Below are 16,439 nucleotides of genomic sequence, written 5' to 3'. Positions count from 1 at the left end.
AGTTATAACTGCAGTCGCTGTTGCTGTTGGTCTTAACTGATATAAATAATATTTACGACATGTAAACAACACTGAACAATGCCTGCAGCCTGCAGAGCTACAGAGCTGAGTTTGGTGGTGCTCTGAGGGGACATTGATCTATTGGTTTGAGGATTGTTGTCTGCCCCACACGCCCGGTTCACAACCACATCTCTTTCTGTGCCTGTTTATTTATTTCGCTCTGTCTAGTCTGCTTCTCTACCTTTCATCATGAAACCTTGTTGCTTTTTGCTGCTTTTTCCCTGACTATGTGGTCTGGTGGTCAGTGTGTACCTGTTTTTAAATTTCTCTCTCGCTTCCTCCACCATAGGAGGAATCGGCACCCCCCCTGCGGGGAGCGGATAGATGGGCTCTGGGTCTCTGCGTGAGGCAGCACAGACAGTGATTTGATGGATACCGCAGTACATAATGTGGTCTATAGAGAGGCAATGAGCACTGCGTGCACATCAGCCCGGTATTCAACCTCTCCCCATGCCACACAAAATCGGTGCTGTTATCCTGGCCTCACGTTTCACCCTTTACAGCTCGCAATCAACATCTTCGTCCGGCTTCAACTGCCAATGAAAGGGTGTTTGGAAGTCCAGGCAAGAATAGACTGCCAGTGACTTGCTAGGCATGAAGAAGTTCAAAGTTAATTTAATTTTCAAAGTCTTCTGAAACTAAATTCAGAATTCCTTCCCCTGTAGCTCACAACATTCAAAGATGCATTACATCAAATTTGAAGTCAATGTTGTCAAAGAACATTGTTCTTGTGACCGATTGTAACTTGAAACTAATGCAAGTATATTTAGCAAATAAGACACTTGAAACTTGAAAGATTATACGGTTCTCAGCTGGTTTTGCTTCTAGAAAATATTTTATTTTATTTTATTTTTGACCACATCCAAATACATGCTTAGCATATGACAATTGTTTTTAAAAAAAATTTAATAAGCAAATAAGACCCTTACAACTTGAAAGATTATAAGGTTCTGGTTAACTGGTTTTGCTTCTGGAATTTAATTTACATGTTAAAATATTTTATTTTGTTTTGTTTTATTTTATGTTAAAATATTATTTGACTTTAATTTAATTTAATTTAATTTTTTTTTTTTTTTTTGGACAACATACTGATACATGCTTGACATTTTTTATTTATTTATTAATTTTAGCAAGTGGTTTTGCTTCTGGAATTGGATATGCATGTTAAATGTATTTTATTTTACTTTGTTTTGTTTTGTTTTGTTTTATTTACCACATCCACATTTTTTAGGACAAATGAGACCCTTAAATCTTTAAAGATTATAAGGTTCTCAACTGGTTTTGCTTCTGGAATTGGATTTACATGTATAATATTTTATTTTATTCTATTTTGTTATTTAATTTTAAAATATTATTTGATTTTATTTGATTTATATGACATATTGCATATGACAATTTATTTATTTATTTATTTTTAGCAAGTGGTATTGCTTCTGCAATTGGATATGCAAAATAAAATGTATTTTATTTTATTTTATTTTATTTTATTTATTATTTTTATTTTTTTACCACATCCACATACATGCTTTTCATATGACACTTGTAAAAATTTTTTTTTTTTTTTTTTTCTTTTTAGCAAATAAGACCTTTAAAACTTGAAAGGTTATAAGGTTCTCAACTGCTTCTGGAATTGGATATACATGTTAAATATTTAATTTAATTTTATTTAATTTTATTTTTAGACCACATCCACATACGTTTAGCATATGACACATTTTTAATACATTTTAAGGATCATTGGAACTTTATAGGTAAAAATAGTTGTAAGCATGTTTGTAAACTGATTACTGACCACAAATTTGTGTGCTGTATGATTATGCTTATTAAAATAGCATGTCATTCCTCCAACATCATCTCTCTCAAAAACAGTTGTGAAGTGAGACTGTTTTGAGTATGTAAATACATCAATTTAATATGGAAACTTTAAAATGCTTAAATATAATCGGTTTATTTTTCTGCCAAATTTGATTAAAGGATTAGGTAGATGTTCAGCCTATTTAATAATTAAATTTTATTTATTTATTCAAATTAATCCCAATTACTTACTATGCATAATTTGTTGGCTTTTACAGTATTATTGTCCACAACCCTATTAGAACCTGCACCTGTAACCCCTATTTCAGATCAGTAAAACGTGATTTTTAGATAATTAGATAATTTAATTTTAAATGCATAAATGTCTTTTTTGTTATTGGTTGCCTAAAAGTGACTCTGAAAGTGGGCTTTTGTGTTCAAGTTGTTTAAGCAACAAGTACCTCTATTTTTCTACCTGTCCAGCCCCTCTCTCTTTCTCTCTCTGTCTCTCTCTCTGTCATCCACTTCATTGAAGCTCTTTTTTTATTCTTCATGCTGTATGTGCAGCTGAGCCATGGCTCCTTTGAGCTTTGCACTACAGAGCGCTATCAATTATTTATCAGCATGCATAATTCACAGTACATCCCTGCTCTACACTGAGGAGGCCTTACAATCTCTCCCTCGCTCGTTCCAAAATCTCCCTCTCTGTCTCTTTTACTTACTCTTTCTTTTGCCCCTTTCTCCAAATTCTGGTCAATTCTCTTACCTTCCATCCTCTGTCAGGATCCATTTTTCTTTCTGTACTCACCTGAATCACTCTTTTCAATCTCTCCCGTCCTTCCACCCTCCTCCTCTTCAGTTTTCAATATGCATCTTGCCTTATATTAAAGTCTGCCTTCTGCTCTCACTGTCTCTCCACCCAAGCATTTCCTCTCTGTTTCTTTGGCAACTCAGATAATCAAATGTTGACTGCCTTGTTAGTTTAGTAAGTATGTCTACTCTTCTGCTTCCAAAGATCCCTACAGTAGGTCAGTCCAGAGGAAACAGAAAGGGAAGAGAGTCAGTTAGGCTCATCTTGGCGGTTTTGTGGTTGGTTTAACTGTGTCGCACTGCAGTGGTTTGTCAAAGGTCATTCACACCTTCAGCCATAACATTTCATCAAGCCTACAGTCATATGTTATGTTCCAATTTTAAGGTATCATAAGGGCTCGATTTCAGTACAAAGACTGTTTTATATGCAGGGGTGCACATAAGTGGTGCAGGTGCTCATGCACGACCAAAATAAAAAAAAGCGTGTTAATATGTTCAGACCGTTCATTTGCTTACCGACATGGTTGTTAGTGGTTTATGCACAATTACTATTAGATTGACAACTGTAATACTGTATAAGACTTATATACGAACTGAGTGCATAAATCTAGGCTATCCACCGCCGTTTTCAAAGCAAAATGCAAAACTATGACATTTCACTCACTTACGCACTTCATTCGGCAACGATAAACCCAGCAGCGCATATACTTACTTGCCGGCAACCTGCCAAAATAAAAGCGTGTTGATTGTGAGTTTGAAAATGATGAAAATTCATTAAAAAAGTATTTTTAATACTCCCCTTTTATTTTACAATACAATAGTATTGTCACACTTTATAAATTTGTCGATTATTTTATTTTAAAAAATGCAATAATATTATTATTACTACTATTATTATTTTATTTTTAATTTTATGTGAAGTGTGAGGACCAAACTAAATTTTCAGATGCTTTTACGAGAACCAGGAAGACAAACTTACCTGCACCCCTGTTTGTATGTTACATAATTGTAGATGTGAATTTCAAAGGCAGCATTACCTTCCTTCGCAGCGATTTTTAACATTTAAATAATATTAAACTCATTTCACACTCATTTTTTTTATATTTATACTTATTAAAATGTTATTTCTCTCACATTGGCTTGTATTGAAATTGATTGTGAAGCAGCCTACTTTAATTAATTATTATTACCTAAATTTTTATTGCATTTATATAAACAATTATTTTACTCCAAATTTGTCCATGAAAGGTGTCAGAAGTTTATTATATGACTAAATAGCTAATTTGAGTTAAAAGTCAAAAGTTCTAAAATATTTTTAATGTTTTTTTTTTTTTTTTTTTTTGTTTTTTTAAAGAAGTCTCTTCTATTCACCAAGCCTGTATTTATTTGATCCAAAGTACAGCAAAAACAGAAACATTTTAAATATTTTTACTATTTAAAATAACTTTTTTCTATTTGAATATATTTTAATAGGAAATTTATTCCAGTGATTTCAAGGCTGAATTTTTAGCATCATTACACGATCCTTCAGAAATCATTCTAATATTCTGAAAAAAAAAAAATAAATAAATAAATTATTATTATTATTATGTTGAAAACAGCTGAGTAGATTTTCAGGCCTCTTTGTGGAATAGAAAGTTCAGGAGAACATCATTAATCTGAAATCTTTATCATCACTTTTGATCAATTTAAAGCATCCTTGCTAAACAAAAGTATTAATTTCTATAATTTATTTCCTAATATATATATATATATATATATATGAAGAGTTCAGATGCAAAACCAGCTAAATCCATCTGACGTCTTTCTTTAAAAAATGCATTTTTATCAGGCTCAGATGTATAGGTTTCTATGTAAGTACTGGTACTTCTGATTGAGCTGAGGCTGGGATTTTACCGAGTTTGAAGAAAATGTATTTGATGGCTGTATAATATGTGTCGAGAGCATTCACTCAGTATCATTATCTCATTTTTGACCGAGATGGCTTTTAGCTGGTTTTGCATCTGAATATGTATATAATGTTTTAAATATTGATAATAATAATAGTAAAAATGTTTCTTGAACAGCAAATCAGCATATTACAATAATTTCTGAAGAATCATGTGACACTGAAGACTGGAGTAATGATGCTGAAATTGTAGCTTTGATCTCAGGAATAAATTACATTTTAAAACATATTCAAATAGATAGCAGTTATTTTAAATGCCTGCATTTATTTGATCCAAAATACAGCAAAAAAAGTAATATTGTGAAATATTTTTACTATGTATATTGATGCTTCATAAAAAGTATCATGTCATTCCTCCATTTAAAATAGCTTTTTTTCTATTTGAATATATTTTAATATGCAATTTATTCCAGTGATTTCAAGGCTGAATTTTTAGCATCATTACTCCAGTCACACGATCCTTCAGAAATCATTCTAATATTCTAAATTTGTGGCTAAAAAAAAAAAAAAAAGTAAAAAGTTCATAAAAAGTATTGTCATTCCTCTCCTGTATAGCCTTATTGAAATCAGTTTTGAAGTGAAAGAATTTCACTAGTCTACGTATATACTGTGCTTAAAATTCATTAAGTATGAAAATGTATACAAAAATGTTTTAAATCATAACCTAAATTGAAAACAAGTGCTTGCTGAGTCTCTTTTTGTATGGCCCAAGTTTTGTATTTTCCAAAATAATCACTTACGAGGTTTGGTTTTAGTTAGAATGTTGTCTAAGCCGCTCACTCCATTTTGGAAAAGAGCCGAAATCGTAACAGTTACTAGAGTCATACCTGAAAGTTCAACATCTCCATATGACTTCTATTAAAAAGAGTTTAAGAATAGATCTAGGGAATACTTATTTTCGAAGTCACTCAACATAAAACGAAACGGAACACATATCGCTTTTATTGACAGTCAAAGAATCCTTCAGGGACACAACCTCATTGAAATCCTCTCGGCAGGAACACAATCAATTGGACACGTTTCATGATCAAACGGTGCATTTCATCTATTTTTGCTCTACCCATGCCTTGATCTCTTGCACTTTGGTGCGCCTTCTTACAGGATAAGTTACGTCTCATTCATGTTATACATGCTGTTTCATTTTCATTTCCTTCTCTGCCCTCAACACTTGATCTGAAGGCTTCATCCAGTCTGGCGTTTGACGCTTGTGGCCCAGTCTGTTGTTGGCATTCTTGGTTTTATCCTTCAGCTGGGCAGGGTTTCGCCTCTGTGTGCTGTTTCTGGCTACTGAAGGACTCTTCGGCCCATCTCCCTTCATCTTCCCTCATTCCCATTGGTGGTTTTGTTGGTGTTTGCAGTGCATGGGCTGTGGGAGGAGTGGTCTTCGTGGAGCCTGTGCTCAGTCACGTGTGGCCGTGGCACTCGGACCCGGGGCAGGATCTGTGTGCTCCCCCAGCATGGAAGCAAGGGCTGTGGAGGGCCCGAGGTGCAAACCAAACTCTGCAATATAGCTGTGTGCCCGGGTTAGTACTAATCTCCATTTCCTCATCTGCCACGATTCTCTCTTTTCTCTTACTCAACCCCACAGTATGTTCTGTCTTTACTCTTTTATTACACTGGGTCTAATAATTGCATAGGTATTCTTATGTGTACAAAAAAGATTTGCACGCAAAATCTTAGATCGAATTATAATGCACAATGCCATTACATTATTCATAATGTAATATTAGTATATAATATCTAAAAAAATATATACTATTGTATATATTACATTTTTGTGATCCAATGTTATATTATAACATTTTATTATAGCAGTGTTTAGTATAATAATAAAATTATATTTACTATATTAAAATAAAACAATACGTATATTTTAATATATTATTATTATTATTGAGTATATGTGGTTTGAGTAAATGTTATTTTAAATTTAGAGGAAAGTTTAAAGTAAATTTAGAGAAAAAAGAGGTAAACAAAAAATATATGGGAGTCATTTAGTTATTTAATGTAAAATCATAATAGCAATAATATAATATAATATAATATAATATAAATACATGGGAATAATTATGACAGTTTTGTCACTGCATAACAAATTAGTTTATTATTTGAAATTATTTACTTGTTGTTGAATATATGTGGTCTGAATATTTTATTATTATTATTATTTTTTTTACATTTAGAGAAAAAGCATTGACTTATAACGGAATAATATGAAATAATATAATATAATATAATATAATATAATATAATATAATATAATATAATATAATATAATATAATATAATATAATATAATATAATATTCTAATATATAGTGCAGGGTTTGTGCCAGATACCATTCCTGAATAATATAATATTAGTATATAATTTATAAAAATAAATTGTATATGTTACATTTTTGTGATTAAATGTTACATTATTAAAATGTTATTATAGCAATATATATATATATATATATATACATATATATATACATATATATATATATATATATATATATATATATATATATATATATATATATATATATATATATCATAATAGCTATAATATAATATAATATAATATAATATAGGAATAATTATGCCAATTTTGTCATTATATAACAAATTAGCTTATATACTTTATTGTTGTTGTTGTTGTTGAACAAATGTGGTTTGAGTAATTAAGTAAAAACATGAACTTATAGAAATTGCAAAGAGGAATAATAAAATATAATATAATATAATATAATATAATATAATATAAAGAAATAATTATGACAGTTTTGTTATGTTATACAAATTAGTTTAATATATAGATATTATTATTATTATTTATTATTATTAAAATACATGTGTTTTGTGTAAATTATCTAAATGTATAAAACAAAACTGTAAGTGTGAACACAGGTTTTATGCACAATTTGTTTTTACTTACACAGTTGGTGAATGAAACCCAGTGTGCTCTGTTTTCTGGACTCTTCTAACTTCCCTATTCTTCACCCTTTTTCCATGTTATATGTCGTCTCCTGCCTTGTCTCTCTCTTCACATGTCTCCTTCTGCCTGACCTTTCCCTTTCCTTCCTGTGTGCCATCCTCACTGCCTCCAGCTTCACCCCAGTCTGCTTGTTTCACGTCAGTCTCCGTTCACCCCTCCTGTTCAGTCTCAGTCTGAAGGCCGCGCTTGAGTTCTGTGTTGTCTGCGTTCTCTTTCTGCAGCCATGCCTCTTAGTTTTCTCTGGGATTTCATTCATTCATTATGCCAGTCTCAAGATTTTGTTTTCGGTGAAGTGCTACTCAAATGGGGGCTCGGCTCGAGTTAAGCTAATCGGAATCGCAGATGAACCAATCACACGTGTCCGCACCTGCTGGGGTTTGTTGTTTCTTTTACAGCGCCGCTCCGGTCTCGGCCAACAGGATCCGTCTTCGAAATTAGTTATTACCCCACTGGGATAAGCAATAAATCATTTGTCTGGTACTTTTCAATTCGTTTTCAGTTTGAACAGTTGCTCCTACCTGAGTTGAAGACCTCCATTAGGCTGACAGTTGAAGGGTTAAGGGTGACAGCCAATCACTGTGATTGTCTTTTATTTGTGGAGGCACAAATGAACAGCTGGGCCAGTCCAGCTGAGCAGCTTTTGACTGACAGTGATTACAACCTGTCAGAGAGCAGATCTTCCACCTGTCCTCACCCACCGAGAGGCACCCATGTGTAAAAACATCTCACCCTCCTCATATTCAAATTGCATTCATAAGTGGCTACTGACGTGTAATCTGCTGATATAATTTAACGCAGGATGAGGCATAGGACTTGACGTAATATACCTTGCCTGGTTCACAGTAAAGGATGGTTTTAAGCTGAGATGTTGTAAACATTGGCGTGTTTACTCCCGCATTACTTCAGCTCTGTTCGAGAATATGATTACAGTGATGGTTTGCATCGTAATCAAAGTGAGAGCAATTTCAGTTCCTGCAGTCATCGGATCATTTTTGTAAGTTACTCCTATTTATTATTTTTTTTCTTGTTTGGTAAGAGATGGTACAGCAAATGGATAATAGTCTTATTTTAAAGTAGCATATGCTGATTGTCCTCATAAAAATTCTGTTTCATTAAAAAATAATGTGAATATTTGCACTATATTTGCTTGTTAGGAATGAGGTTTAAGACTTGTTTATATGGCAGCTTGTTCTGAAAAATAGAGAAAGAGAGCTCTACGCAGTTAGATTATTATTCATTATTATTATTAAGAAGAAGAAGAATTGTGGAATAAACAAATAAATAAACAAACAAAAGACATCTTATATACACTCTACTAGTTTATACAGTGAATTAAGTGTTTTTTGCTCCAAGGCTGCATATATTTGATTAAAAATACAGTAAAAACAAATTTATTGTAAAATAGTATTATGATTTAAATTAACTGTTTTCTATTTGAGTATATTTTAAAAGGTCATTTATTTCTGTGATGGTAAAGCTGAATTTTTAGCATCATTACTCCAGTCTTTAATGTCAATGTGTCAGTGTTGCTAAATATTTTTGTAAAAAAACAAGACACATTTTCTTTCTTTAATGAATTAAAAGTTCAATAAACAGCCATTTTTTTATACAAATATTTTGTAATATTATACATATCTTTACTGTCATGTTAATGTGTCCTTGCTAAATAAAAGGTTTTTTTAATCTTACCTACCCCACATTTTTTTAATCATAGTTGGTCAAGATTTTTACAAAAATATTAAGCAGTAAAAACTCTTTTCAGTATTGCTAATAATTTAAAATGTTTCTTGAGCAATGCTTCCTGACAGTCTTATATACATGCATAAAAGATATATATTTTATTTGTTTATAATAAATAAATAAATACACACACACATTATACTCTGCTGGTTTATGTATTAAATAAAGTCTTTTATGCTCACAAAGGCTGCATATATTTAATCGAAAAATACAGTAAAAACAGTAATATTATGAAATATTATTGTGATTTAAAATAACTGGATTCTATTCAAATATATTTTTAAAAGTCATTTATTCCTGTGATAATATATATATATATATATATATATATATATATATATATATATATATATGATCTTACCTACCTCAAATTTTTAAATCATAGTGGGTCAGGATTTTTACAAAAATATTTTTACAAAGCATAAAAACAGTAATATTTTTATGATTTAAAATAATAAAAATAAAAGTTATAATAATAAAAGAAGAAGAATAAAAAAAAATACAAAAAAGTTTTTTTTTAACTTTTCCAACTCCACAATTTTTTATCATAGTGGGTCAAGAGTTTTACAAAAATATTAAGCAGCAAAAACTCTTTTCAATATAGATAAAATAGGCTGCTATATTTGATCAAAAAATACAGTAAATTAACATTATTATTATGAAATATTATTATGATTTAAAACAACTGGTTTCTATTTAAATATATTTTAAAAAGTAATTTATTCCTGTGATAATAATGCTACATTTTCAGCAGCTATTACTGCAGTCAGTGTCACTATGTCGGTGTTATTATTATAAATGTTAAAAATAGTTTTTGGTGCTTAATATTTTTTTGTGGAAACCAGGACACATCAATTGATATTTAAAAACAAAAGCAAAACAATTATAAATAAATAAATAAATAAATCTAGAAAGACTTTAGAGGCACAATGCGAAGTCAAACAAGCTTCTCGGTTACAGACAAGTAAATTTACTGCAAAATGATAAATGAGGTGCTTAGGTTTACTTTTCTTCCAAATGCTGTTTATTTTTCATGTCATCACCTCAAAATGTTTATTAAAACATTTGCTGTTCCTTAAAAAACTGATTTTTGCACTAGCAGTTTATTACCGTACACTGCATCAGCAGCCTGTCCAAAAAATTCATCAAACTCAGGTTAAAATGCAACTTGCTGAACATGTCAGAATTAGCCAATAAAACATCGCTGAACTTTCCATTTGATTTACTGCAGCCATATGAGCTCATCAGTTTATGTAATTCAGCTAAATAGAGAAATCACAAGGCGTAAGAAATGAGATCAAACATAGCCCCGCAATAAATAAAGTAAAGAAACAAGGCCCAGAACTCCTAGCAACAACCCTGAACATTCAGATGCATCTGTTTGTTTGTCTGTCTGTATTGCAAGTGAGGGATGCTCAAAGTATCCATTCGACGTGCCGAAGTCAGTGTTATTTTCTTAATTATACAGTTGATTTCTCTCTCCCTTTCCCTTTATGTCGTTGTGAACTAAAGTGAGATGCCATAAATGCTCAGCTGTGTTTGTTGGGTTTCAGCTGCAGCTGCTGTCTCTCCTGGCAACCACAATATGCGGGATCTCTCTCCTCATTGGCTGCTGATTTTATGAGCGATGATGAGTCCAATACTCTCATGGAGGCGCAGACAGACAGGCCACATTTATCCATGTTTATTGAGTTTGTGAGGCTTTAGAATATGGTTATTATTTATCATGTTCGTGCTTTGAGACACAGATCCTCCATGATCTCAGACAGAGAATGCAGCTGCATCTGATTTTGCAAATGTCAATCTGCCAACATTTTATTTAAGTATTTTTATTATTATTATATTTATTTATTCTTCCATATTTTATAATAACATGCATTTATGTGGTTGTATGTGTCCGTAGTATATTTCTATATACTATATGTCTGTCAATTTGTACTACACCTCTCCCTTTAGTACTATTTCCAGTTTGGCCGTCTTGTGGCTACCTTGAAGTAATATTACACGGTACACTTTTCTCAGTTTGATGAACATCTGCTTTGACAGAGCAAAGGTGACATAGGCATTTTCGTTCATCATGTGCTCTGTCTTCCTTGGAATCCATTAGATTGAGAGATAATTTGATTTCAGTTCATACCATCAATCATATCAAGATACGCTTGGATGAAATATGAATATCTACCCCCAACCCCTCCATTTAAATAAGATAAAAGTGATATTAGAGGTTAATATGCACAGATCCTAAAATTGCTGCAGAAAGTCAAAAGATGTAACATCTCTCCTACTGTGAAATAGATAGTGCGTACTAGAAAGCATTCATTATATAAACATAAAGCCGTAAGATTAATGGCATCATTTGATGGATGAAGTTTAAGCGTAATTCTTGCTTTCATACATGCCGAATATGTGTCCATTGAGGCATGTAGGCCTTCTGATGCTTTGCAAAGGATCTTGGGGTATGAGAAGTGAAAAAAAATTGTTTCCTTCTCCATAAACTGTAGAATGAGTCATAAGCGATCAGCTTTGAATTAGCGGCATGGACTTGTGAAAGCATCATGCACCCTACGTATTATTTATTAACACTGAACCAGAAAACATGAATCTCATTAATCAAGCAAGAAATAGTCACTGCATATTGATCCCTTGTTTCATCCATTATGCAAAAGAGCTCATATAGTTTTTTGTTGTTTTAGTTGACAGTCAGAAGACCGATATGACCACAGGCAGAACCTGTACTGCTGTGCTTGCATATACTCTATTGATATCCATAGTTAATCTATTATTAAAAAAAATATTGTAAAATGAATAATGTGTTTTATACAAAGAATAGTAATCAGTAGGGTTTTTTTCTCTCATTTTAATTAATATCTACTCACCTTTTTCCTGTGGAAAATATGCAGAATGCATCAGTCTAACTAAAATTATTATCATCAAAGTGAGGTTTCTCATAAATTTCAGCGCTAATGTTATCAAGCCTCTATTTAACTTCCTGTGCTTTTAGGTTTGTCTCAGTAGTCCATCTCTGTTTAATTAATTAAACAAAATTAGTCTTTTCTTTGCGCTGGTCTTCTCTGAAACCCATTAGACTACAATTTTCATGAAAGGAATGTGTTATTTGGAGCACCTTTAATGTGCAGGTCAAGGTTTATTCTAATAGAATGCATTGTAATTTAATGTTCGGTGATGAAGAGGTGAGCCTAAAAAAGCATTTTTCAATGTAGAATTAAAAAGTAAATTATTTAACCAGGGTTTAAATAGCAGGTGAAAATAAATTAAAAAATGAAATTTATGATGTAATTTCTTCCATCTAAAATGCATGTAACCTAATTAAACAATATGTAGTAGTCATGTCTACTATCTATCTATCAGTGTAAGTTTTAGTGTATTTTAGTACTTTAAAACAAAACAAATTTTTTATGTTTTATTTATATTTGTTTTATTTCAAGTATTTATTTATTTTGTCTGTAGTGTTAAACTTTTAATTGTTATGCTGATGGTATAGTTTATAACAGGGAAAACAGGCACAATATTTACATTAGTTCATCTCTAATCACTAGGGCTGGGTAAGAATCATCGATTTCTCGCTTTTAATTGATTCTCATTTTTACGCAAAGATAACAATTCTTAACCCTGGTGAGAAAACCAGCATATGCTGGTAGGTATGTTTTGATGCTGGAATGCTGGTAAGGTAGGTTTTGATGCTGGTTTAAGCTGGTCCTTTGCTGGTTTATGCTGGTCCTTAGCTGGTTTATGCTGGTCCTTTGCTGGTTCATGCTGGTCCTTGACCAGCAACATGACCAGCATAAACCAGCAAAGGACCAGCTTAAACCAGCATCAAAACCAGCATCAAAACCTACCTAACCAGCAATCCAGCATCAAAACATACCTACCAGCATATGCTGTTTTTTTCACCAGGGAAATCCCAAGAATCGATTAGTTTAGCCTGATTTTAGTTTATGAAGGGAAGATTGTCGTACACCTCTCATCCAATAAATCGCAATAAGCTTTATGTTTGTTACTTTTAATATGAAACAAAGTGTCAGAATTCAAATTCTGTCCATTTTAGTATATTATTCAAATAATAAATGCGCGTGATCGCGTGGTCCGCTTTGATACCAATTTCGGCACGAAATATGCATGAATGAACTTCCGAAGGTATGTTTACAGAAAGAGTAGGCTACAACTTACCGAAATCCGTATCCTGTCCCATGTAATCGCTCAATCAGTTTTTCAACCACGGAAAGACGTCAGTAACAGATTGTAAACAATGTCACGTAACGTCACATTCACCTCAGAAAAAAAAATATTCGGTGACCATAAACTCATTAGTCAGTTAAAAAGAAACTCTAGAGAGGAGCATTTTGCTAAAAATATGCACTATATAACATAACCATTATAATTTTTACTGTTCTTCAATATTTAAGTTTGAATAAATCTGTTAAGTGACAGCCACCATTCGTTTATATGTTTCAAAAAACGATTGTAGTAGAAATATATGTAATTTAAAGTTAGTTAACTTTTAGTTAGTATAATTTTATACACATTCATATTATAGTAATGTAATACAAACTTACTCCCATGTATATTTTACAGCATTAGTTGAGATATATATTTTTTTTTTTTACTTGAGAAAATTTTTCATGTACATGATATACATCCAAAATAATCAGTACTGAACTGAGTTAAATTGGAATCGAATTGAATCGCAAGCTTGTAAAGCATAATAGAATTGTATTGTGAAATTTGTGTCCAAACCCAGCCCTACTAACCACTATCACATTCACTCAGTTTGTTAAAGGTTTGTATCAGGGTAAGTAACAATCATTTTAACGGTTCCAAACTCACACAGTACAGACAAACACAGACCCCTCGCTGTACCCCATCTCTCTCTGTCCGTATCTCTGACCGCCTGTTTCCTATTTGTTTCTGTCCCTCACTTCTGTGCCCTTCTTTTTCCTATCCTTCCTCTACTTCTGAACTGTCTTATTCTGTTCTCACCTCTTCATCTCTCTCTCTCTCTCTCTCTCTGCGTCTCCCTGTGGTTGTGTTTGCAGTGGAGGGGCAGTGGTTGGACTGGGCAACCTGGTCTCAGTGCTCTGTTACCTGTGGCTCCGGCACTCAGCAGAGGCAGCGGCGTTGCAGCGTGTCGGTTCACGGCTGGGCGGAGTGTAAGGGGCCGCATGCGGAAACTCGTGAGTGCACCAACCCATCTTGTGGGGGTAAGTTTCTCTCTGGTAGACTTACAGTCTTTAATTGACAGGTAGTTTATGTGCACAGCTGCAATTTGTTTGCTGTCATGGTCTAATTAATTGCAGCGAACGCTCTGAATTGTCTATGGTACCAAACCGCAGAGATTTACCGGTCTGCACCGCTCATCTTGTTCCACAGATATGCTGCTGTGTCAGCATATGCCAGTTAGCGCCCCTGATAATAATTAATAAGCGCAAATTAGCTTCATGCAGGTGCTTTATGACCACATTCACACTGCAGCTAAATATGGTTGTCGCTTTTGAGTGCTTTTTCATGTTTTACGCAACAGTTCCGGTCCTCAAATCTGATTGGCTGAACAGTGTTATTTTGGATTTAGTGACGTATTGTTGTAGTTTTTGATATCATTTTGAATTAGATTTGATATTTTCAGTTTTTATTTGCATTTTTGTTACTTTTTAGTAATTTTGTTGTGTTTTTGTCATTTTTATTAGTATTATTGTATTAATAGTATTATTAGTATCAATTTTTATTTTATTTGTTTATTTTTTATAAATATCTTTTTTTATTTTATTAGGTATTAGGTTTAAATATTAAGTAAAATTCTTAGTTTGAATTATTTTAGTATTTCAAATTAATTCAACTAATATTAAAGTAAAATTTGTTTATTTATTTAAGGTTTTTAGTTTTAGTTATCTATAATAACCCAGGTTCCAAGAGTGCTGATAAACAGTCCAACAGCACTGGCACATTTAACGTTTGGCTGTGTTCACTCTGTTTCAGTTCAGAGTACCAGAACTGCATTTTGTAGATGGTCAGTGATAATTCATTATATCTCATTTCTCGTTTTGTTCCTCTTGTGCAGGTGGAGGAAACTGGGGTGCCTGGAATCACTGGAGCTTGTGCTCCAAGACCTGTGACTCGGGTTGGCAGCGGCGGTTCCGTATGTGTGAAGGCACAGGAATCCAGGGTTACCCTTGCGAGGGCTCTGGAGAGGAAGTACGCTCCTGCAATGACAAGAAGTGCCCAGGTGTGTGTTCATGATCAAAGCACATCTTTTATTTCTTTTTATTTCTTTTTTTCTTTTTTTCAACTTTGTACAGAGCAACTGACTCTTTATTTAGTCAATTATAAGTCTGCCTCAGAAATGGCACTTTCCATGGATTAGAGGCAAATTGTTGTCCCATGATTATTATTATTATTATTATTATTATTATTTTAACATTTATAGGGCTGTTGCGATTCGTTGATTCTGGTCGACTATTCGATTTTTAAAAATCCTTGATTTCATTTTGTCCGCGTCGATTAACCGCCAAAATACCGAAAGTGCCGCATTTCACACACGAGAATCCATGAAGCGCATTATTAGACTGTTTCCCAAGGCTGCATGATATATTAAATCCATTTTAAAATGATAACCTGGACTGGACCCCAGTGACCTTATAGCTGTCTGTGTCATCAAAACCTAGTTTAATTGACATAACACTTGTTGACATAGTACATACATGTATTTATCATTTTGTTTTGTTTTTAGAGTTGTCATTGTAATTTACATGTTAGCTTTTTATTAATACAAAGTATCAAAATCTCAAATCAGGGTTTTAAACTTTTTGTTGTTTGGTAACAGGGTTGAATAATAACAGTAATTTCACCCCTTGTATAAAATAAAGAATAAGTGTGATCTTCTAAGATTGATAATCAACATATTATGCAATGTTCACTGAATACTTTAAAAAACAAAACTTTCAGACCCTAATTTGTTCCTTATTTGTAAAAAGTGGCCTTTGATTTTTTCTCTCTCCCATTTTCCTATTTTAGTGTATTATCCTTTAGGCCTCTCTCAGTCATTTTCTCTTTCTTCTTTATGTGTAACATTCTCTCTTCTCCTTTGTTTCCAT

At 32.6% G+C, this 16,439-nt stretch overlaps 1 protein-coding gene across 12 annotated transcripts in view; it reads left to right on the top strand.

Annotated features, from left to right (window-relative positions):
- adgrb2 (adhesion G protein-coupled receptor B2) overlaps positions 1 to 16,439 on the top strand; it is a 364,163-nt gene that overhangs the window by 187,767 nt on the left and 159,957 nt on the right. For 10 of the 12 annotated variants that reach the window (XR_007829792.1, XM_051136465.1, XM_051136462.1 and 7 more), the window contains exons 5-7: positions 5,971 to 6,135; positions 14,388 to 14,552; positions 15,407 to 15,571. Coding sequence is in view for 11 of the 12 variants with exons in the window: in XM_051136465.1 (XP_050992422.1) it covers positions 5,971 to 6,135; positions 14,388 to 14,552; positions 15,407 to 15,571 (495 nt within the window). In the remaining variant the exon portion in view is untranslated. The remainder of the gene's footprint in view (positions 1 to 5,970; positions 6,136 to 14,387; positions 14,553 to 15,406; positions 15,572 to 16,439) is intronic. The other 2 variants (XM_051136470.1, XM_051136468.1) reach the window with 1 other exon arrangement.

This window comes from Labeo rohita, chromosome 19 (assembly GCF_022985175.1).
Source record: "Labeo rohita strain BAU-BD-2019 chromosome 19, IGBB_LRoh.1.0, whole genome shotgun sequence".
In the NCBI taxonomy this organism is placed as follows: Eukaryota; Metazoa; Chordata; class Actinopteri; order Cypriniformes; family Cyprinidae; genus Labeo; species Labeo rohita.
The sequence above is the reverse complement of the archived record's forward strand: the minus strand, read 5'-3'. Positions and strand labels throughout refer to the sequence as shown.